This window comes from Myxocyprinus asiaticus, chromosome 22 (assembly GCF_019703515.2).
Source record: "Myxocyprinus asiaticus isolate MX2 ecotype Aquarium Trade chromosome 22, UBuf_Myxa_2, whole genome shotgun sequence".
NCBI classification, from domain to species: domain Eukaryota; kingdom Metazoa; phylum Chordata; class Actinopteri; order Cypriniformes; family Catostomidae; genus Myxocyprinus; species Myxocyprinus asiaticus.
In genome coordinates, this window is record NC_059365.1 from 25840106 (window position 1) to 25866045 (window position 25940).

Below are 25940 nucleotides of genomic sequence, written 5' to 3' on the forward strand. Positions count from 1 at the left end.
GTCATTATTTGGCACTCTGATTGTTTCATGCTGATGAATGCTAATGGGGAGGCACTTTATTTCTAGTGCATAATCTTCTGAACACCTTGTCCTTTCTGTCAGCTTTCGGCAAGTCACAGTTCGTTGTCTTTGTCACGAATGATGCAAGTACACAGTAAGTGCAATGACTTAAGAGTATGATTGGAAAAAAAGAGAGTGCAGTACCGGAAAGCGCTTTTTATTTATTTATTTATTTTTCTTTTCTTTTTTTTTCTTATCACTAATATTTTAAACCGAAAGAAATAGTAATAGTAGAACAATTTTATATATTCAATATGATGTACACTCACATGAAATGAAGACACTAGCTTTGTTCGACTTGTGGGACTGGCACACATTAATGAGCGCTGCATTGTTGAGATCGTATGACCAGTCAAATATTACTCATTTTATCACAGTTATTTTAAATGAGATAAATGATCTTGATTTTTATTCACAGTGGAGAGGGAATTTGCCCCACCACTCATTGAGTACCATCTCAGTACTACAGGAAATATAACTAAAATAAGGGCCTGGCACTTTTATTCAGCTAAGTTCCCATCAGGTGTGTTTTTTATGCAGTTGTGTGACCGTTGCAATGGGTTTGTCTCATTATTAAGGCTGTTAATTGGTAGGACACATCCTCTGCAGCAGTACACTGAGTGTCCTCAACTTAATTAGCTTTGTTTAAGCGAGATGGCCTTCGCAGGACAAACTGACACAGAACATGTCATGCTTGCTATGACAACACATATCGCTCTCAAACTGCACGAGTGCTCTGCGCGAAAAGGGAATCTAATGATAGGGAATATTTACACAAATATATAGTCATCATACCCAAAACTCACTGCAACTCAAGTGTTGTCCGTGTTTGATGATGTTGCAGTGCATTCCAATGATCAAATTTTGTTAGTAAAGTGAGCTTCTACATATATCCCCTGCTCAGTGTCTTGGGAGCAGTGAACACTAAGTAGGAACCTTGTGAATCAGAACACAGCTATGCACTCCAGGCACACTCTCTGTGTGTGCCATCCCTGACACAAACAAATGCCACATCTCCCTTGGAAATGTATTTCCCTCCAATCCCCCCATGACAAGCCATTAGTGCACCATAAACCACCCACCAAAAAATATGCTTTCTGCTTCATTCTGCCTGGACAAGTGCTATACAGCCGGGGAGGTAGTCCCAGCTGGTGGCCTGGTGACAATACGGCTTCCTCCAGCTCCAAACTGAAGTCTAACTGTTGGGTACAGTATGTAGACTGGCCGTGGGGCTCTGGTATTAAAGGGAGAGGATAAAGTCAATCATCACTAAAAGCTTACTTGCTATCTGCCTCCCAGTGCAGAGCCAGGAGGCACATAGGAAAGCATTTAATAAACATTAATGGAAGTGGGTTAGTGGAGATTTATTAAGGAGGCTTTTTGGCCTTGCCTATGGGAGCCATGCACCATTTTATTCACTCATACAAGCGCACACGTAAACAAACAAGGAAATTGATGGCATATTCACAGGTGGCAGTGGTGGAATTCACTTTCTGGCTTAGTTTAAGGATAAGGGAATAGTTTTTTTTGTTTTTTTTTTACTCTATCCTGAAGAATTTTAATCGTTTACCATGTGCTGAATGGATGATATGCTGTATTCTTCTGAATTATATTAAAAAAAGTTTTGTAATGAGGATACAAGGTGTTTTAGACTCATATTCTAACACTGTGTCCTAACTAGGTGTAATGCAACAAGTTGCCAAGCAAAAATAAATTGAAACCAAGTGACTGACCAAATGTATCGCTGTAAAGGGACGTTCACACTGAATGTGTTTTTGTATCAGTTAGTGTCAAAACATTTGTAATGTACATCTACCAGTTACTATTTATTTGTAAGGAAACCCTCAAAAAGGGTACATCTTTCTATAAGATGGGAAAGCTAGCCTCTCTGTATAGGTGAAATATGGTATATTGTTGTGAAAATGTGTGTTCACTCATTCCTTTGAGGACAGCTAGAGAGAGAGAGAGAGAGAGAGAGAGGAAACCAACACACAGTGGTTGCTTTAGAGAAGGAAGCACACATTGTTTTACCCAGGATCCTCTCTCTACCCCAGCATTTGAAGCAGAGGTGACAAAGAAGCCTGGAGAGTGTACTTTGAAGGTTCTTACAGAGGTAGAGTAAAGAAAGAGCAAGAGAGAGAGAGATTGAGGTGAAGAAGAAGGAGAATGCAGGACTGATATTTGACCGTGCATGTCAGCTGTTGTCAATGTGACAAATCTTTGATGTGGAAATAATAGCCGGTGAGGGTTCGGCCAAGTGTAGTGGATCTGTGTAAGACTGCAGTGAGCTGTTGTCAAACACTCACTCACACACACACATGCGCGCGCACACGCGCACGCACACACACACACACACACACACACACACACATTGTCTTACTCCGTATCTCAAGCAAAGGCAGTATTTTCAATGATTATCCAATCGAGACCAAACTTCAAAGCTCTATTGCTTTGTTTTTGCTGTATCCATGCCCATCGTCATAATAAACAGAGCTTGGTCAAACTAAAGATATTAAAGTATGTGGTGGTTCATTTGAACACATTGCGCAACCTTTTGTTTGATTCTGCTTCATTTATCTGCTTTTAAGGAAAAAAATTAATAAAATATTTGCTCTTGTTGGAAGAACTCATAAAACAGAGCAGAGATGCAGACACATTCAGACACTATTGCAGGTCTTCAGGCGCAAATTGTGTTTCCATTCAGGCTTTAAGGGCTCCCACAGGAGTTTGAGAGTAGAGTGTTTATGCAGGTCATAGCAGAATAATGGGTTGTACCGATAAGATGGCTCAGCATGGACCTGGTAACACTACCTAGACCCTATTACAATTGTAAAGACGTGTCCATTTCTTATCAGTGCACACTACCTAATCAGTGCACAAATGTGTAGATGATGGGTGCGCTGTTGATTGGTTGGATGAATGGATGGATGGATAGATGGATGGGTGGAAGGATGGATCAAATTAAAGATTTGTTATGTTAAAGACTCAATTAATTGGTTTGACCAGCGCCATTTTCGTTCCTGTGTTGACACACTCACTGACCACTTTATTAGGTACACCTGTACACCTACTTATTCATGCCTAGCCACCCATTCGCCTCAAGGTTCAACGAGTTGTGCATGAGATGCTATTCTACTCACTACAATTGTACAGAGTTGTTATCTGAGTTACTGCATCCTTTCTGTCAGCTCAAACCAGTCTGGCCATTCTCCGTTGACCTCTCTCATCAACAAGGCGTTTCTGTCACTCATTGGATTTTTTTTTTTTTTTTTTTTTTTGGCACCATTCTGAGTAAACTCTAGAGACTGTTGTCTGTTAAAATCCCAGGAGATCAGCAGTTACAGAAAGACTCAAACCAGCCCGTCTGGCACCAACAATCATGCCACGGTCGAAATCACTGAGATCATTTTTTTTTATTTTTCCCATTCTTATGGTTGATGTGAACATTATCTGAAGCTTCTGACCCATATCTGCATGATGTTATGCATTACACTGCTGCCACACGATTGGCTGATTAGATAATCGCATGAATAAGGAGGATTACAGGTGTTCCTAATAAAGAGGTCGGTGAGTGTAGATGACCTCAAAGCTAACAGACATTAACTAAAAGCCACAAAAGTCAAATTTTAATAGATATATGGTTGATCTTAGGGTGAACATAGCGCTGGGTTTTTTGAGGTGAATATTGTGTGATTATTTTTACAGCAATCAATATAAAATAGGTCTCTTTATGCTTGAGTATTGGGCTGCATTAGACCTTTGCACACTTCCTCTCCATCCCAACTATCAATTCTTATCTGACATATAAAAACAGAGCAGTCTCAACCCTAAAAAGAAAACAGTTTGCAACCTGTTGTAAGCAGATGTTTCTGTGACAGAATTCAAGTCCTATAATGTCTGTTAAACAATCTGATGCGTGTCTGTGCCGTTTACATGAATAGCTTAAATAAAATGCCAGACGTGTATTTTATATAGCCTCTCTGTTTCTTTATAATTGGCAAACTGAGGCTACCCGTGTTGCTTTGAATCGCAACGGGTTTGAATTTAAAAAGACACAATCACCTTGAAATGGAGGCTGAATTTTTCGCTGAATCACCATCTATGTCTGCCGTGCCACTTTAGTAGCATGTAGCTGAAAGAAAGTGTGGCTCTATTGATATGCGCTACCTGTTTATGTTTGTGTATGTGTGCGTGTGTAGCTTAAGAGGCTGGGGACGGGCCACGTGTGCCTCTTGATCTGCGAGATAACACAACCCCGACAGGAGCTGTCAATAACCATTCAGTGAGCGAACCTGCCTTCATCTTCTCTTTAAATTACACATTGAATCCCTTGCAGGGGTTCAGCGAGCGTTGACCCCTCTCTTGTTTGGAGAAACAATGAAACAATGACTGCAATCAGCTATTCCCTCCAGCATCTGTGTTAGCCCCCCAGACTATGAAACACTCCTCAATCACTCCTGCAATGGCGCTAATAGCTCAGTGTGCCAGTGATTCCAAACTTAGATAGAAAGGTTATTGAATGGCTCTGTTTGTCTCACCTGACCTCTGCATAGAAGTGCTGTCTTTGCTCAATTTTCCGCAGACGACCTTATTGTCAAAGGATTGTAAAAAAGGAAGCTAGTGCTTTGTTTGTCCTTGTTTTTCCATCACTGTACAAGTCTGTATGCTGTGGTGTGGCTACAGTAATACCAAGCCTGCTTGTGCCCTTCCTTAACAGTCTCCTTCTCACGGCTTCTCCAAGCATTCGCGAGAGCAGTACGAGAAGCTTTCCACCATGCACAAGAACATGCAGAAACTCTACGAGAGCCTGGGGAGCTACTTCGCCTTCGACCCACACACTGTCAGCACTGAGGACTTCTTTGGAGACCTGGCTAACTTCCGCAACCTCTTCATGGTGAGTACACTAGTGTCATTACCTGTTCCACTTCAGTAATGTGCTTCTCTCGTGTGCATTGCACTCTTCAGGGTTGAAGAGAGTTGAATATTTTCCTCATGTAAAGTTTTGTTTGTGTTCATTTGATATTTCATGTCTTTTATTTTGAGGAGTACATCAGTGTTTTCTTGTTCCTGTTTCTTGTCATGTGATTTCCTGTTCCCCTCATGTGACCATCTTGTTTCATATGTTTTGTTCTTTTTGGCTCTTGGTTTATTAGTCTTGTCTTTTCATTGGTTCATGTTTATTAGTCTTGTTATCACGTAATCAGTTCTGTCTATTCATTGGTTATCTTGTTATCAATTCAGTCTTGTCATTGGTTGTTTTGTTATCTTGTTAACCCTAGTCTGTTTATTTAAGCCCTCATGTTTGCCATTGTCCTTTGTCAAGTATTGTGTTAATGTAACGTTGTTCGGTTTGGTTCTTGTTGTTTCGCTGTCATAGTCATGGTTCTTGTTTCTTGTTCATGGTTTTTATTTTGTTTTGGATACTTTCATGTTTTTAGTTAATAAACTGCATTTGGTTCTACTTCATCTTCATCTCGTCGTCGTCTTCATCATTCTTGTACTGCTCACCTGCCTACATGTTACACCTCAGTGTTCCCTTTCTCTTTCTCTCACTCCAGTGTGTATAAATTTGGCTTTGAGGAAGGATTTTCGAGCGCAGACACATATAATGTTCTAACTAATACTTGGAATGACTAGATGGCAGAGGTCAGGGTGACTCTGTAGCATTATGATAAAGACAAGGATTGCTTTGGCAGCTTCTGTCATTTGGAGTGTTAAATGTTCTCTCTAATTTTTTTTAGTTTCTTCATATATATATATACTTATTTTATTATTTTTTTTTATCAGTGCATAGTTTTAAGTAGGTGCCCACATCTAAAATCTAAAGCTGTTGGCCTTGCGTATGTGATGTGATGTGTATGTGATGATTTAGCTTACTTTATCACATTTGATAAAGTCATTTTCCTGACACCCCTGTGTGGAGATGAAAGGAAGGACTTATAATACAGATTAAAGCATACATAAACTGTGCTGAGAATGGAATGTACTGTATAATGTATTATGAAACGTGTATCTCTCATACAGATAAAAGTGTCTCAGAAGCTTCTTATCCTTTCAGAGTTGCGTTAGCTTCTGTATTTTCAGATATTTAGACAACGCCGCCTCCCTGTCTCAAAGAAAGAAAAAAAAAATGAAATCTCTACCAGGGGTTTAGGCAGGTAGGACTGAGAGGATGGGATATATTCCAACTGAATGTGAAACCAGGGGAGGCGTTTTAGTACATCTCACAGTACAAAGGTGATATTAGATTTTCAGCTAATTGATATTTTATTTGTTAATGTTCTAATATCCAGACTTGTATTTGCTTCTAACTGAAATTGGGCTAAGGGACTTTATGAAAATTACTTCATTTATTTGTTTATTTAGGTTTACACATTTATTTTAAAACACCCATTTTATTTGAAGCTATATCATTGCAATAAATACATACATACATTCACTACCGGTCAAAAGTTTTGAACACTTGACTGAAATGTTTCTCATGATCTTAAAAATCTTTTGATCTGAAGGCGTATGCTTAAATGTTTGAAATTAGTTTTGTAGACAAAAATATAATTGTGCCACCATATAATTTATAATTTATTTCATTACAAAACTAAAATGTAATAAAAAAATAAAAAAGTTTTTGAAATTGATGACTTGGACCAAATAATAAAGTAAAGCAGTCAATAAGTGCCCAACATAGATGGGAACTCCTTCAATACTGTTTAAAAAGCATCCCAGGGTGATACCTCAAGAAGTTGGTTGAGAAAATGTCAAGAGTACTTTGAAGATGCTAAAATATAACACAGTTTTGATTTATTTTGGATTTTGTTTAGTCACAACATAATTCCCATAGTTCCATTTATGTTATTCCATAGTTTTGATGACTTTACTATTATTCTAAAATGTGAAGAAAAAAAAATTATAATAAAGAATGAGTGTTTCAAAACTTTTGACCAGTAGTGTACATTTACATTTATGCATTTGGCTGACGCTTTTATCCAAAGTGACTTACAGTGCCCTTATTACAGGGACAATCCCCCTGGAGCAACCTGGAGTTAAGTGCCTTGTTCAAGGACACAATGGTGGTGGCTGTGGGGATTGAACCAACAACCTTTCACTTTCCAGTTCAGCGCTTTAGTCCACTACATGTGTACATACACAATCTACTATATAAACAACCTTAAAACTGGATAAGTAAAATTGCATAAAATATTAAGACTTGTTTAAGAAAATATATTGAATTAAGAGTATTTTTCTTAGCCCTTTGGTTAATAATTTTTTCTTGTTTAAAGCATAAATCTAACCAAATTTAGTGAGGTTTATGCCTAAAAAAAGATTTTTTTTATATCTTATGCAGTTTTGCTTCACAAGTACAATTTTTAACTGTATTTTGTTTTAAGAATGTTCTGAATTTTTTACTGAAAAACAAGATATAAATACTGATTTAGAAAGTGCAGTGTTAATATATTGTATAAATGTTTTCATAATATTTCACAACATTATTTATGTATTCTGAATAAGAAACCATCCTTTGTTTACTGCAATAGCATGTATTACGTTTATATAGGCTAGAGAACATGAAACTCCATTTGCAAAGGAGCATGCTTTTCAGTTCAAAGAAAATTTCCACTATGAGAAGTTGTTTAGCTTTACTATGGTAATAGCACCCTGGGATTGGGGTAATTTTGGAGATTCAGTATGAGCAAGAGAACGATGGCAGAATGTCTCCATGCAAAGCTTTGAGTCTCAGGAGAAAACTCTTTTAAATACACACACATATACTGTATGCGTATATATATATATATACACTATATTGCCAAAAGTATTCGCTCACCCAACCAAATAATTGAATTCAGGTGTTCCAATCACTTCCATGGCCACAGGTGTATAAAATGAAGCACCTAGGCATGCAGACTGCTTCTACAAACATTTGTGAAAGAATGGGCCACTCTCAGGAGCTCAGTGAATTCCAGCATGGTACTGTGATAGGATGCCACCTGTGCAACAAGTCCAGTTGTGAAATTTCCTCACTACTAAATATTCCACAGTCAACTGTCAGTGGTATTATAACAAAGTGGAAGCGATTGGGAATGACAGCAACTCCAAGGCCACGTAAAATGACAGAGCGGGGTCAGCGGATGCTGAGGCGCATAGTGCGCAGAGGTCGCCAACTTTCTGCAGAGTCAGTCGCTACAGACCTCCAAAGTTCATGTGGCCTTCAGATTAGCTCAAGAACAGTGCATAGAGAGCTTCATGGAATGGGTTTCCATGGCCGAGCAGCTCCATCCAAGCCATACATCACCAAGTGCAATGCAAAGCGTCGGATGCAGTGGTGTAAAGCATGCCGCCACTGGACTCTAGAGCAGTGGAGACGCGTTCTCTGGAGTGACGAATCACGCTTCTCCATCTGGCAATCTGATGGACGAGTCTGGGTTTGGCTCTGAATGCTTCAGCATACCAAGAGATTTTGGACAATTCCATGCTCCCAACTTTGTGGGAACAGTTTGGGGATGGCCCCTTCCTGTTCCAACATGACTGCGCACCAGTGCACAAAGCAAGGTCCATAAAGACATGGATGAGCGAGTTTGGTGTGGAAGAACTTGACTGGCCTGCACAGAGTCCTGACCTCAACCCGATAGAGCACCTTTGGGATGAATTAGAGTGAAGACTGCAAGCCAGGCCTTCTCGTCCAACATCAGTGTCTGACCTCACAAATGCACTTCTGGAAGAATGGTCAAAAATTCCCATAAACACACTCCTAAACCTTGTGGAAAGCCTTCCCAGAAGAGTTGAAGCTGTTATAGCTGCAAAAGGTGGGCCGACGTCATATTAAACCCTATGGATTAAGAATGGGATGTCACTTAAGTTCATATGCGTCTAAAGGCAGATGAGCGAATACTTTTGGCAATATAGTGTATATATATATATATATATATATATATATATATATATATATATATATATATATATATATATATATATATTCCAAAAGTTTGGAATAATGTACAGATATTTGCTCTTATGGAAAGAAATTGGTACTTTAATTCACCAAAGTGGCATTCAACTGATCACAAAGTATAGTCAGGACATTAATAATGTGAAAAATTACTATTACAATAAACTACTTAAACTACTTCAAAGAATTCTCATCAAATAATCCTCCATGTGCAGCAATGACAGCTTTGCAGATCCTTGGCATTCTAGCTGTCAGTTTGTCCAGATACTCAGGTGGCATTTCACCCCACACTTCCTGTAGCACTTGCCATAGATGTGGCTGTCTTGTCGGGCACTTCTCACGCACCTTACAGTCTAGCTGATCCCACAAAAGCTCAATGGGGTTAAGATCCATAACACTCTTTTCCAGTTATCTGTTGTCCAATGTCTGTGTTTCTTTGCCCACTCTAACCTATTTCTTTATGTTTTTCTGTTTCAAAAGTGGCTTTTTCTTTGCAATTCTTCCCATAAGGCCTGCACCCCTGAGTCTTCTCTTTACTGTTGTACATGAAACTGGTGTTGAGCGGGTAGAATTCAATGAAGCTGTCAGCTGAGTACATGTGAGGCGTCTATTTCTCAAACTAGAGACTCTGATGTACTTATCCTCTTGTTTAGTCATACATCTGGCCTTCCACATCTCTTTCTGTCCTTGTTAGAGACAGTTGTCCTTTGTTTTTGAAGACTGTAGTGTACACCTTTGTGGTTCTTCAGGTTTTTTTTTTTTTTTTTTTTTGGCAATTTCAAGCATTGTATAGCCTTCATTCCTCAAAACAATGATTGATTGATGAGTTTCTAGAGAAAGCTGTTTCTTTGTTGCCATTTTTTACCTAATTTTGACCTTAAGACATGCCAGTCTATTGCATACTGTGGCAACTCAAAAACAAACACAAAGATAATGCTAAGCTTCATTTAATGAACCAAATAGCTTTCAGCTGTGTTTGATATAATGGCAAGTGATTTTCTAGTACCAAATTAGCAATTTAGCATGATTACTCAAGGATAAGGTATTGGAGTGATGGCTGCTGGAAATGGGGCCTGTCTAGATTTGATCAAAAATGACTTTTTTCAAATAGTGATGGTTCTGTTTTTTACATCAGTAATGTCCTGACTATACTTTGTGATCAGTTGAATGCCACTTTGAAGAATTAAAGTACCAATTTCCTTCCAAAACAGCTAAATCTGTACATTATCCCAAACTTTTGGATATATATATATATATATATATATATATATATATATATATATATATATATATATATATATATACATACACACACACACACACTGGATAGCTCTTTATGAATAAGTTATTACTGATTTAGACTTCAATGCTGGGGAGAGCAGAGCTGGTGGGGAACACAAATACGACTGAGTGTCCAGTGACACCATGGATATTCCCAATGGGCCAACATTACTCCTTCTATATGTATGTCATTTCAGCTTTATTTGCTTTATTTTAAATTTCTGTCTTTTCCCCCCACTTTGAACCAACTTATTTGTCCTGTGTGATGATGTGAAAAGCTGACCAAGCAGTTGTTTCCAGTCAAATGCATTTATAGGAGCTGAGAGCTTGTGTGGTGTGTGATTGGAATGTGTCAACCACATTTTTGTCCTGTGGAACCTCAAAGAAAACCCCATATGCAGATTCCAAAATGAACACTTGCCAAGCAACAAATGCAAGTAAAATTTGCATTCAGAGAGTAATAATAAAAAACTAAAATAAAAAGTTTCTCACCACTGACCAGAGACTATGACAAAAAGTTATCTTGTCATAAAAATAGCACAAAATACGTCATCATAGCTTCATTTGGCAGACTGCTGACCCAGCCACACTGGTAAATGGACTTTGTGAATCTTTGTCAGGAAAGGTTATTAAAGAAATCCATATTCATAATACAGCCCTTATTTAATTTCCCTATTGGCTTTCTTATAATATACATTCCACCCATAACATATATATGACATCTCATGATTTTGAGTCATTTAAGGATAAACATGTATCCCCATATATTATTTTATACTATATTATTTATATAGATTATTATATTTGTATTATATATAAGTAACATTTTAATTTGTACATTTATTAAATTTGTTTTTTTAGACATAACTTACTGTGTTTACATGAATACCTCACCAAGATGGGTATTTTGCCAGAATTTTGAAATGTATTTGACCGTTCCGGCACTTATAGCATCACCATGAGCGTTCTCGAAGCATGTGCATATTCAGCACACACACACACAAACCGATCGCTAGCGAATTTTACAGTTATGCACTCTGGATTATTATTAAGAATATTAACTTTGTAATATGTGGCACAGGCCTAGACTATATCAGAAATATAGCCAGTTATTTTTTGGTTATTGAAGTTCTAATCAGGCTATTTGTCCGGCCGAAAAAACAAGAAAAAAAAAACAAGCGTTAATGTCATGCCCTAAATACAAGTGTATTATAATAACTAATAACAACAACCCTATTAAAATTATACAAGTAATAATTCTCTAGTAATTTCTTAATTTTTACGCTGCATTGCCATGTGATCTGGTTAAAAAAATGCAGTAATTTTCTGTGTGAAGTCGCGTTAACAAAAGCCTTTGAATGAGCGCCTTTGAGTTCCAGTATGGTAAAATGCTCTCATCTCCGCTTCTGTTCAGAAAAAAACAACAAAAAACCTGGTGTTATAATATTTTCGATTTGTAATTGTATAGTGACTTGTAGTGGCCAGTTAAAGTGAATTTAGAGCACTGTAAATACAATTGAACACAACACATCCGTTATTCTGTGCATGAGATGAGATTCATGGAGGGAGCACAGACCGAACCACCTCACGTGTGCTCAGAACAGACCTCTGCAGAACAGCGCATGGCACATGCAGACTGTTTGTTTGATTAGATCACAGCCCTTTGCAGTTTAATATTCATAAGGTCATGTCTTTATATCGATTTTATTTCGATGGATCGTTCTGCCCTACACAATGCAATAGAAAGACGTACTGTTTTTGCTTTATTTCACAGAACGTGTTCTTTTTATCTCATCACATTGAATTCAGACTGCAAGCTCACAACTTGAGTATCATTCTCTTGCCGTGGCCCTGGGAATCCAGTAGTGGTGGGGTGCAGGAAACACTGATATATATATTAGGGGTGTAACAGTACATGTATTCGTCCGAACCGTCACAGTACTGACATCACGGTTCGGTGCATGCAGTCAGACGAAGAATACATCTAAGTCATTCATAGGTGATCCACTCCAATCCAGAAGAGGGCGCGCGCGGTAATGAAACACTGCTTGCTATCCGCCACAACAGGAAAAAGAGCACAAGAAGAAGAGACCATCTATGCACCAACCCAAAACAAGATTGGCTTCTCATAATGCACAAGTTTTATTTTTCATTATTCTATTTATTTTGTACTTTTATAACACAAGAGATGCTTTTCAGTTTTGTAGCTGATTGTGACCAAATACCTTTTGTTTTTTTATCAACCCTACAAAAAATATGGCCTATGCAAGAGTGCATTCTGTTTACTGCTTAGTGCTTAATACGCTAAAGGAGGCTGTACTGTACCAACTACCTCAGGGGGGACTAAATGCTGCTAGATGGAACAAACTGTAATTTGCACTACTGTCTGTTCGAAATAAATGAAAAGATACCTAGTATTTGGGATTTGTTGCTTTTTCCTGTTGTACTGAACTCGCATCGAACCGTGACCCCAAAACCGAGGTACGTACCGAACCGTGACTTCTTTGTACCCATATACAGTTGTGCTCAAAAGTTTGCATACTCTGGCAGAAATTGTGAAAGTTTGGCATTGATTTTGAAAATATGACTGATCATGCAACAAAACTGTCTTTTATTTAAGGATAGTGATCATATGAAGCCATTTATTATCACATAGTTGTTTGGCTCCTTTTTAAATCATAATGATAACAGAAATCACCCAAATGGTCCTGATCAAAAGTTTACATATCCTTGAATGTTTGTCCTTGTTACAGACACACAAGGTGACACACACAGGTTTAAATGGCAATTAAAGTTTAATTTCCCACACCTGTGGCTTTTTAAATTGTAATTAGTGTCTGTGTATAAATAGTCAATGAGTTTGTTAGCTCTCACGTGGATACACTGAGCAGGCTAGATACTGAGCCATGGGGAGCAGAAAAGAACTGTCAAAAGACCTGTGTATCAAGGTAATGGAACTTTATAAAGATGGAAAAGGATATAAAAAGATTTCCAAAGCCTTGAAAATGCCAATCAGTACTGTTCAATCACTTATTAAGAAGTGGACAATTCAGGGATCTCTTGATACCAAGCCAAGGTCAGGTAGACCAAGAAAGATTTCAGCCACAACTGCCAGAAGAATTGTTCGGGATACAAAGAAAAACCCACAGGTAACCTCAGGAGAAATACAGGCTGCTCTGGAAAAAGATGGTGTGGTTGTTTCAAGGAGCACAATACAACGATACTTGAACAAACATGAGCTGCATGGTCGAGTTGCCAGAAAGAAGCCAATGCCACAAAAAAGCCGTTACAATATGCCCGACAACACCTTGACACGCCTCACAGCTTCTGGCACACTGTAATTTGGAGTGACGAGACCGAAATAGAGCTTTATGGTCACAACCATAAGCGCTATGTTTGGAGATGGGTCAACAAGTATTGAGCTCCTTGAAACAACCACACCATCTTTTTCCAGAGCAGCCTGTATTTCTCCTGAGGTTACCTGTGGGTTTTTCTTTGTATCCTGAACAATTCTTCTGGCAGTTGTGGCTGAAATCTTTCTTCTTCTGCCTGACCTTGGCTTGGTATCAAGAGATCCCCAAATTTTCCACTTAATGAGTGATTGAACATTACTGACTGGCATTTTCAAGGCTTTGGATATCTTTTTATATCCTTTTCCATCTTTATAAAGTTTCATTACCTTGTTACGCAGGTCTTTTGACAGTTCTTTTCTGCTCCCCAAGGCTCAGTATCTAGCCTGCTCAGTGTATCCACGTGAAAGCTAACAAACTCATTGACTATTTATACACAGACACTAACTGCAATTTAAAAAGCCACAGGTGTGGGAAATTAACCTTTAATTGCCATTTAAACCTGTGTGTGTCACCTTGTGTGTCTGTAACAAGGCCAAACATTCAAGGGTATGTAAACTTTTGATCAGGGCCATTTGGGTGATTTCTGTTATCATTATGATTTAAAAAGCAGCCAAACAACTATGTGATAATAAATGGCTTCATATGATCACTATCCTTAAATAAAAGACAGTTTGTTTTTTTTGCATGATTAGTCATATTTTCAAAATCAATGCCAAATTTCACAATTTCTGCCAGGGTATGCAAACTTTTGAGCACAACTGTATATGTATATGTATATATTGGTTAGATGGGTTAGACAGTCCAACCAAAAAAAAAAACTTCATGAATTATGGAGCCTGTAGCTGGTAGAAGAGCAGCTCTTATGTTTGTGTGAGGAACACCAGACTATTCAGATATTCTATTCTACGGCAGGGCAAACAGGAGAAACTACAAAGCCACCTCCACAATGCAGGATTACAACAAGAGAAAGCTTCCTTGGTGTCACTCCCTTGCACATGTACTCGCTGAATATATTTACAAAGACATCTATTCCTCAGTGGCTGCCTGGAAGGACATCATCCTATCCTGTGGTTGCCAGCATGCATAAACAAACCTGGGGTAGATAAAGTTCATATTGGCAAATTTAATTCCGCAGAAATCCTTCTTGTAGAGTATTTCAAACACTATTTTGGACAACTGCCTTCTGAGTGTTGCCCTACCAATTTAGAGATCTTATTGCAGACTATACTGAAGTGCATTTTGTTCTTCATAACATGTATTTGACCATTCAGGCGCTTTATTATGAGCGTTCTCGAAACACATGGGCATTTTCAGCACACACACATAAACTGATCACTAACGAATTATACAGCTATGCACTCTGGATTATTATTAAGAATATTAACTTTGTAATATGTGGCATAGGCCTAGACTATATCACAAATATAGCTGGTTATTTTTTCATTATTGAAGTTCTAATCAGGCTTATTTGTCTGGCTGAGAAAAAAACAAAAAAACAAGCATTAATGTCATGCCCTAAATACAAGTGTATTATAATAACTAATAACAACAACCCTATTAAAATTATACAAGTAATAATTCTCTAATAATTTCTTAAATTTTACGCTGCATTGCCAAGCTTTTCCCAGGAATGGATGTTGTGTTGATTGCCGCTCTAAGTAAGTAGCTCGTTTATTATCATCTTTTGAGTTAGAAGTTGGTAATCCATCCAGCTGAATATTTGGTAAAATCCTCCCACATTTTCTTCACTCAAAATAAATCAATTCATTAGGGGTGCACCGATCGATCGGCCACCGATCTAAATCGGTGGATCTTCGTCTTAAGTCTGCGATCATGCCTAGAATCAGGGCCGATCTTTTTTGCAGTACATAGGGAATCACACATTCACTGCTACTTTAATGAATGAGCACTTTCCCAGCCCTTGACACATGACAGTGGAGGGTGAATTGTTGGCAATTCTAAGTATTCACGAATTGAAATTTTCAGACATGCTATTATTCAGATGTTTGTTTTTTTTTTTTTTTTTTTTTTTTTTTTTTTTTTTTACAGCTGTGTAAGAATTACAGGTGCATCTCAATAAATTAGAATGTCATGGAAAAGTTCATTTATTTCAGTAATTCAACTCAAATTGTGAAACTCGTGTATTAAATAAATTCAGTGCACGCAGACTGAAGTAGTTTAAGTCTTTGGTTCTTTTAATTGTGATGGTTTTGGCTCACATTTAACAAAAACCCACCAATTCACTATCTCAAAAAATTAGAATATGGTGACATGCCAATCAGCTAATCAACTCAAAACACCTGCAATGGTTTCCTGAGCCTTCAAAATGGTCTCTCAGTTTGGTTCACTAGGCTACACAATCATGGGGAAGACTGCTGATCTGACAGTTGTTCAGAAGACAATCATTGACACCCTTCACAAGGAGGGTAAGCCACAAACATTCATTGCCAAAGAAGCTGGCTGTTCACAGAGTGCTGTATCCAAGCATGTTAACAGAAAGTTGAGTGGAAGGAAAAAGTGTGGAAGAAAAAGATGCACAACCAACCGAGAGAACCGCAGCCTTATGATTGTCAAGCAAAATCGATTCAAGAATTTGGGTGAACTTCACAAGGAATGGACTGAGGCTGGGGTCAAGGCATCAAGAGCCACCACACACAGACGTGTCAAGGAATTTGGCTACAGTTGTCGTATTCCTCTTGTTAAGCCACTCCTGAACCACAGACAACGTCAGAGGTGTCTTACCTGGGCTAAGGAGAAGAAGAACTGGACTGTTGCCCAGTGTTCCAAAGTCTTCTTTTCAGATGAGAGCAAGTTTTGTATTTCATTTGGAAACCAAGGTCCTAGAGTCTGGAGGAAGGGTGGAGAAGCTCATAGCCCAAGTTGCTTGAAGTCCAGTGTTATGTTTCCACAGTCTGTGATGATTTGGGGTGCAATGTCATCTGCTGGTGTTGGTCCATTGTGTTTTTTGAAAACCAAAGTCACTGCACCCGTTTACCAAGAAATTTTGGAGCACTTCATGCTTCCTTCTGCTGACCAGCTTTTTAAAGATGCTGATTTCATTTTCTAGCAGGATTTGGCACCTGCCCACACTGCCAAAAGCACCAAAAGTTGGTTAAATGACCATGGTGTTGGTGTGCTTGACTGGCCAGCAAACTCACCAGACCTGAACCCCATAGAGAATCTGTGGGGTATTGTCAAGAGGAAAATGAGAAACAAGAGACCAAAAAATGCAGATGAGCTGAAGGCCACTGTCAAAGAAACCTGGGCTTCCATACCACCTCAGCAGTGCCACAAACTGATCACCTCCATGCCACGCCAAATTGAGGCAGTAATTAAAGCAAAAGGAGCCCCTACCAAGTATTGAGTACATATACAGTAAATGAACATACTTTCCAGAAGGCCAACAATTCACTAAAAATGTTTTTTTTATTGGTCTTATGATGTATTCTAATTTTTTGAGATAGTGAATTGGTGGGTTTTTGTTAAATGTGAGCCAAAATCATCACAATTAAAAGAACCAAAGACTTAAACTACTTCAGTCTGTGTGCATTGAATTTATTTAATACACGAGTTTCACAATTTGAGTTGATTTACTGAAATAAATGAACTTTTCCACGACATTCTAATTTATTGAAATGCACCTGTACACATGCATCAAAATTAAGTTGCACATTTTTTAGAATCATTACGGTAGTAATTCTGACTCGCTACACTGTGAGCAAGGAGAGGATAAACAGACTGCAAACGGGTATAAAAACTAATTAAACAACAAATAAACATGCGTATGCAAATCTGAGTATACGTGCATGTAACGCGAGTCGTGACAATCAGACATGTTGAGCGGTAGAGACTGTTTGAGCAATCATGAGCACTTTCAGCTTCATTCCCTTCAATATGCGGTGTCAATCAAACATGCGCATTCTCCAGGTGCTCTCAATATCTCATCAGTCACTCATCTCATTGCTATTCTATGAGGATCCCAATTTAAATCAGATTAATTTTGGTCAAATTACCACTAATCACAGCAATTACATTTTAACCATAATGGCACCGCGTCTTCTTCACGCATTTGCTTAATAATTTGTGTTACAGCAAAAAAGACAGTAAACAAATCATAGATATTAATGATTTCTCACTGGAGCAGTTTTAGAGCTTGTAATGGATATTTATTTTTTTTATTTTTGAATGTGTCTCTGCTGTGTGTGAGATCCTCTCATGGTTTTTACAAGAGGTTTTTACAAATTTCTCATGGTTCGGTTTGTATCATGGTTTTAGGGTCACGGTTTCGGTACGGTTCTGTAAAATATTACTGCCAAATCCAAAGTAAGAATACTCTATTTGGTAACAAACACTTCAACAGGTTTGCCCTTAATAAAAATCATAGTTTAACAGTAACCATAGTTTAACTATGGTATTTGTAGTAAAAATAGTAACCACAAAATCAACATGATTACTGTCATGTTTACAGTATATAGTATAATCATGGTTACTATATGGAAACTACAGTATTACTGTTGTAAAACCATGGTTAATTGTATCAAAACCATGATTTCTGCAAAGAAAACCATGGTGACAGCAGTCATGGTTACTACAATATTACTAGAGTAAAACCATGGTTAATTTTCGCTGGGTCTTTATCTAAAAAACCCTTTTCTCTAATTATTAAATCAACATTTTCACTTAATACCTGCACTATTACGCTACATGCATCAACATAAAATGCCTTTCAAACTCTACTGCACATATATTCAATATTCGGAAGCTGTACATCACTATAGAAGGAACTTTGCTATTAAAATGGATATGAGGGATGTTGTGATGCGGCTCGAGTGTTTTAATCACACGCGGAAATCACACATCTTCGTCAGCAAAGTAGGGAAGCATATCGTTGGCAATGAACACCCCAGTCGCTTTAGTTATTGTTTTATGCCTGTCCGCAGTGCTTGCTTAAAAACGAAAGGGCGTGTGTACAGTTTTGGCTCATCTGTGGCACTGTGCGTGCCGCAAAGTATCTTTCCCCGGTGATTTCAGCGTAAATTATCATATGTCAATGTATTTACCAATATACGTGGTGTCGAGCGATGTCTGCAAACAGTGCCTGTTTTGTAAAGGTTTTTTGACCATCGCTGTTGTAATTGACTGCAAAAAGAAAATATTTTCAGACAGCAGACCTGAATAACGCAGGGGAATTCTCTATCAGCGGCTCGTTTTCTCCACTTGCCATTTTCAACTACACACAACGCTTCATCAGGTTGACCCACGTGAAAAACAGGCGGAGGGTATGCATCTGCAGATCCATTCAGGTGAATTAGCAGAGGTTGTAACTGTGCGTGTCTGTTTGACGCTTTATTTCCTTCACAAAACATTGTGCTCCAGATGCGTCAATAAACTTGAGGGGAACCGTGGTGCCAATGTTTCCCGAATCATGGGTGGCGAACCGTATGGGTAGTTTTTTTACCGAGCACCGTTACACCCCTAGCTTACCGGTATGTCACAATGACCTTTTGATATTGACAACAGAACTATTCATAACTGTTTCAAAAACAAATAAATGTTAGCAATTCACAATTAATGTAATTTTGGTAACTTTATAAAAAGATTCAATTTGTTAACATTAGTTAATGCATTAGGTATCATGAACAAACAATTAACTATATTTTTACAGCCTTTATTAATTGTGATGTTAGTTCATAAAATTACAATTGTTCATTGTTATGTTCTTAGTGTTAGTTCATAGTGCATTAACTAATGTTAATTAATACAACTTTTGATTTTAAAAATGTAGTAGTATATGTTGTAACTTAGTTCATGTTAACTACGGTATGTTGTTAAATAATGTTAACAAATTGAACCTTTTTGTAAAGTGTCACCATAATTTAATTGTGTGGGTCATAAACATCTAACTGCACAATATAACTTGCAAAAGTGTGGCAAAGGTCAATTTAAAAAAATAGGTATTGTTATCGGCCGATCTTAGTGTTCTTAGTGTTAAAAAATCGAGATCGGTTTCGGCCTCAAATTTCCTGATCGATGCACCACTACTGTTCATGCTTTGTAAATATTTCCAGCTTGTCCGACTTTATTACAATGTGTCCTTCTACCAAGGCAGGCACCTTAGCCAGTGAACCTTCAGCATTTTCCAAAATACAGTCTTTTCACCACAAGCCAAACAAAAAATTCCAACCCTTCTGTACTTTAAGTGGTCTGTATGGCCATAGGCTATGCTTTGAATGAATTATTAATGAATATTGATATTGTGGAATATTTCGGCATTTCAAAGGTAACCAAGATTCTTTTTGGGATGTTTTTATGGTATTGTCTTTTTAAAGGGGCTATGACATCCATTTATTTTTTTCTTGAGGTTCACTTGTAGTGTTAGTAAAGATTTTTGCACAAAAAAAGAGTCATAATATAGTATTACATGACCTTTACCCACCCTGTCTCTGGTCCTCCGTCATAAACTCTCGGTTTCCGTGTACTTCCCCTTTAAGACTTCACTATACATGCAAACTAGTGATACAGTAAAATGAAAAATTCTTGGCCGAAACTGAAACTGAATTATTGAACAAATTCTAAATGTTATTATTAGTGATGCACCGACACATGTACACATTTCATTTTAAAATAGGCAGAAAAGGATTACATAAAAAATGTGTAGCCTAGTAAGAAAAAACTGTTGTTAACAGTTTTAAAATTAACAGTAATTCCTGTGAATATCTTACGTGAACCTCAAGCCAGTTCTATTGGCACATTTATTTATTTATTTTACATTGTATGTGAACCTGGAATGTGGAATGGATTATTTAGTGGATGTCTTTTGTGTTCACTTTAGTTGTGAAAGGATATCACATTACTTTGTGTAATATTTAATAATTTAAATATTATTGTAATGTGCAATAATAATAATAATAATAATAATAATAATAATAATATACAGTAGTTATATTATACAATAATACAATTTAAGTCGTAATTTCTTTAAAAACCCATTTGGCTTTTATTTTGGCAAAACAGTAACAGCTGTTTCTTTGTGTACACTAGTTCACAGTAGTTTTAATATGTTTCTCATCAGGTGAAATTTTCTTTCAATGGCGTTTTCAAATAATGTTTTAAAGTGAATAGAATTATCAAGCATCTACATCGGAGATGGAGTTCATGTGGAGTGCTCACATATTTTGCGAGGCCACAGCATTGAAATCAGCAGTGCATCATTAGTCCTGCGTGTGCTATGAGTGTGTGTCAACAATAGAGCAGTGCTCATTCACTGAAGTGCAATGCACATGCAAACTATATATTTACTTATTAATCACACCCTTTGCGATTCACAAAAATGATGTATGGCTTCATCAGACATTAATTGTAATGCACAACTCATATGGATTATTTTAATGGTGCTTTTATACTTCTTTAAAGGGGTCATGAAATGGAGAATACAAATTTCTGTGATATTTAGACATATAAGTACTATAAAAACATTATGTAAATTTCAGAACTCAAAACTTCTCCACAAAAAAGAGCATTTATAATTACCACCCTGCTGAAACGTCTCGTTTTGAAATCTGTCTGTTTGTGACATCACAAGACATTGCTCATTTGTTTTTACACATCCCACAGCATGCGTCTTGGCCCCACCCACTGGCGTGCAGTTCGGGAGAGCAGGCCTTGTGTGGCTAACTATTCCTGAACACCAAAGGGGACCCTTCTGTACTATTTTGAATGATTTATTAACTACACAGACTCTTTGACCGCTGCCATGTATCTCGCGCTTTTAAATGGCGTGGTACCAAGTGACAGCTCTGAAAGGGAGAAGCAATTCTCTTTCATTCAGCTGCTGAGCACAAACGCCGATTGAGTTTGCTGAATTTGATGGGCTGCATGATGTTAGCCAATCATAACAGTAGACATTTACGTTGATGTTTTAAGGAGGCGCTTAGACCAAAACCGAGCATTCCAGACATAGGGCCAAAAACAGGGTTTGCATTGCTCCATTTTGTAATATAAGTTTCTTTGCAAAGCTTGATTCTTGGTTCTTAAAAGAATCCATCGAAAAATGTGCTGAACAAACATATAATCCAACATTACGCATTCAGATACTGCGTTTGAATAAGCCACTCATTCCTAACTTTGGAGTCCTTCATAAGTCTGTTCAGAAATGCAGTTTTTCCACAACTAGCAACACAACATCATCTGGAGACCTTAATCAACATCTTAATCTTTTTGTTGGCTAAAAGCAAACTAAAGTAACAATATTACCACTCTCAGTGTTGCAGTACCTCAGCCGCTATCTCTTTCACCTTAAAGGTTATGTATGTCATGGAGGTGGGGCTATTCAAATGAACACCACATGCTGACATCACAATGTGGCCGATTTCAAAACCAGTCATTTTTGCAGAATGGAAGCAATAAATGCTCTTTTTGGACTGGAGAGAAGTTTCAGAAACTTTTATAGTTTTAATGTTTTATAGTTCAATGACCTCTTATATATCAGAATATTAAGGACAATTTGATTCCTCATATCATGATCCCTTTAAAGACAGATAGAGCGTTATCTCTCTGCTTTAAATACCCTTCCTGGGTACTCTAATTAGCCAAAAGAGTTTAAGGGAGACTTTTTCCCCTGTAATCAGCTTTCCTAATGACTTTGGATTATTTAGTGTGCAAACACAATTAGCCAGCCTAATTTGCCTTAACTTATTGATTAGTGTCCACCACTGACAACCACATGACTTTCTGTCCTGTGAATTTTATTCCTTCCTGTTTATTTCCATCTTTCACCCAGTCTCACACCCCACACCCGCTCTGACCTTCACTTCACACAAACATCAACACCTCCTGCAATCCCCCTCCTGCTACTCAATCTGCACTTAAGATCTGTGGAGAGGAGATGTGCTGTGTCTTCTGGAAACAATAGACAAGGAAAGCACAGGGCCCAGAAGGTGTTTCACCCACTTGTCTAAAATCATGTGCTGACCAGCTGGCCCCCATCTTCACACAGATCTTCAACAGACCACTGGAGCAGTGTGAAGTTCCCTGCTGCTTCAAATGTTCCACCATCATTCCTGTCCCAAAGAAACCCAAAATCACAGGACTTAATGACTACAGACCCGTCGCTCAGACGTCTGTGGTCATGAAGTCATTTGAGAGACTGGTGTTGGTCCACCTGAAGAACATCACTGGACCCTTTCTAGATTCCCTTCGATTTGCTTATCGAGCAAACAGGTCTGTGGATGATGCAGTCAACATGGGATTGCATCACATCCTGCAACATCTGGACAGACCAGGGACATATGCAAGGATCCTTTTTGTGGACTTCAGTTCGGCTTTCAACACCATCATCCCAGCTTTTCTCCGGACTAAATTACACCAACTCTCTGTTCCCACGTCTATCTGTCAGTGGACCACCAGCTTCCTGACAGACAGGCGGCAGCTAGTGAGACGGGAAATTCATTTCCAGCACATGTATGATCAGCACTGGCGCCCCCCAGGGATGTGTGCTCTCCCCACTACTCTTCTCCCTGTATACCAATGACTGCACCACCAAGGACCCCTCTGTCAAGCTCCTGAAGTCATCAGCCTCATCCAAGATGACGATGAGTCTGTATACAGAAGGGAGGTTGAACGGCTGGCTCACTGGTGCGGTCAAAACAACCTGGAGCTGAATACTCTCAAAACAGTGGAGATGATAGTGGACTTTTGGAGGAACACCCCAACATTGACACCCAAACAGCACTGTGGCAGCAGTGGAGTCATTCAGGTTCCTGGGCACTACCATCTCACAGGACCTGAAGTGGGAGACCCACATTGACTCCATTGTGAAAAGGGCCCAGCAGAGGTTGTACTTCCTTCGCCAGCTGAGGAAGTTCAACCTGCCACAGGTGCTGCTGAAACAGTTCTACTCAGCAGACATTGAGTCTGTCCTCTGCACTTCAGTAACTGTCTGGTTTAGTTCAGCTATGAAATCGGACATCAGAAGACTACAAAGGACAGTTCGGACTGCTGAGTGGGTTATTGGTTGCCTCCTGCATTCCCTTCAAGAACTGCACATTTCCAGAATGAGGAAAAATCACTCTGGGCCCCACTCGCCCAGCCCACTACCTTCTGGCAGGCGCTACAGAGCTTTGAGCACCAGAAACATCAGGCACAGGAACAGTTTTTTTCCCTCAGGGTATCCATCTCATGAACAGTTAAAACTGCCCAACTGAGCAATAATTATGTGCAATACAAAGCTTAGTCTATTTATATTTATCCAGCATACCCTACCTCTTCTGCCATGCATTCCCTTGTATCTGTATATAACAGATTTGTATTTGTACACACACACACACACACACACACACACACACACACACACACACACACACACATATATATATATATATATATATACAGTACTGTGCAAAAGTCTTAGGCACATAAGATGTTTCACAACAACTGTCTTAAGATGATTATTTACATCTTCAGCTTTAGTGTGTCAATAGGAAATATACATTTTAGACTTCTAAACATTCCTTTTGCAGATAGAATAGAATAGAATAGAAGAACAGGGAGCCCTGCAACAGATGGCATATTGCCCCCCACTGAACATCGAGTCAGTCTAGGATTACATAAAGAGACAGAAGCAATTGAGACTGCCTAAATAGATATGAGAACTGTGGCCAATTCTCCGAGACCTTGGAACATCCTATCTGCCAACAACCAAGAAAAACTGTGTCCAGGTGTACCTAGGAAAATTGGTGCTGTTTTGAATGCAAAGATGATCATACCAAATATTGATTTAACTTTTTTTAAGCTTACTGAACTTTGTATGATGTTAATTGATAAATGAAAATTATTTATGGCATTATTTTTGAAGACATCCTCACTATGCAACATTTTTCACAAATGCCTAAAACTTTTGCACAGTACTGTATAGTACTAATTTTAAAGTTTACATACACCTTAGCCAAATACATTTAAGCTCAGTTTTTCACAATTCCTGACATTTAATCATAGAAAACATTCCCTGTCTTAGGTCAGTTAGCATCACTACTTTATCTCTACTATTATTGTGACATTTATTTATTTAAGATTTGATTTCTTTCATCACATTCCCAGTGGGTCAGAAGTTTACATACACTTTGATAGTATTTGATAGCATTGTCTTTAAATTGTTTGTACTTGGGTCAAAACGTTTTGGGTAACCTTTCACAAGCTTCTCACAATAAGTTGCTGGAATTTTGGCCCATTCCTCCAGACAGAACTGGTGTAACTGTGTCAGGTGTGTAGGCCTCCTTGCTTGCACACACTTTTTTCAGTTCTGCCCACAAATTTCTATCAGATTGAGGTCAGGGCTTTGTGATGGACACTCCATTACCTTGACTTTGTTGTCCTTAAGCCCTTTTGCCACAACTTTGGAGGTATGCTTGGGGTCATTGTCCATTTGGAAGACCCATTTTTGACTGAGCTTTAACTTCCTGGCTGATGTCTTGAGATGTTGCTTCAATATATCCACATAATTTTCCTTCATCGTGATTCCATCTATTTTGTGAAGTGCCCCATTCCCTCCTGCAGCAAAGCACCCCCACAACATGATGTTGCCACCCCCATGCTTCACAATTGATGGTGTTCTTCAGCTCACAAGCCTCACCCTTTTTCCTTCGAACATAACGATGGTCATTATGGCCATTTTGTTTCATCAGACCAGAGGACATCTTTGTCCCCATGTGCACTTTTATGGCGGTTTTGGATCAGTGGCTTCTTCCTGGCTGAGCAGCCTTTCAGGTTATGTCGATATAGGACCATATCAGACAATCTATGTTTGCAGATAGATTGTTTCACTTTTAATTGACTATATTACAATTCCAGTGGGTCAGAAGTTTACATACACTAAGTTAACTGTGCCTTTAAGAAGCTTGGAAAATTCCAGAAAATGATGTCAAGCCTTTAGACAATCAGCCAATTAGCTTCTGATAGGATGTGTACTGAATGGGAGGTGTACCTGTAGATGTATTTTAAGGCCTACCTTAACCAAACTCAGTGCCTCTTTGCTTGACATCATGGGAAAATCGAAAGAAATCAGCCAAGACCTCAGAAAAAAATTGTGGACCTCCACAAGTCTGGTTCATACTTGGGAGCAATTTCCAAACACCTGAAGGTACCACGTTCATCTGTACAAACAATACTATGCAAGTATAAACACCATGGGACCAAGAAGCCATCATACCGCTCAGGAAGGAGACGCATTCTGTCTCCTAGAGATGAATGTAGTTTGGTGTGAAAAATGCAAATCAATCCCAGAACAACAGCAAAGGACCTTGTGAAGATGC

The 25940-nt window shown here is 38.4% G+C and overlaps 1 protein-coding gene across 7 annotated transcripts in view; it reads left to right on the forward strand.

Annotated features, from left to right (window-relative positions):
- LOC127412971 (protein diaphanous homolog 2-like) overlaps positions 1-25940 on the forward strand; it is a 625488-nt gene that overhangs the window by 497659 nt on the left and 101889 nt on the right. For all 7 annotated transcript variants that reach the window (XM_051649717.1, XM_051649721.1, XM_051649722.1 and 4 more), the window contains one exon: positions 4790-4954. In XM_051649717.1, the coding sequence (XP_051505677.1) occupies positions 4790-4954 (165 nt within the window). The remainder of the gene's footprint in view (positions 1-4789; positions 4955-25940) is intronic.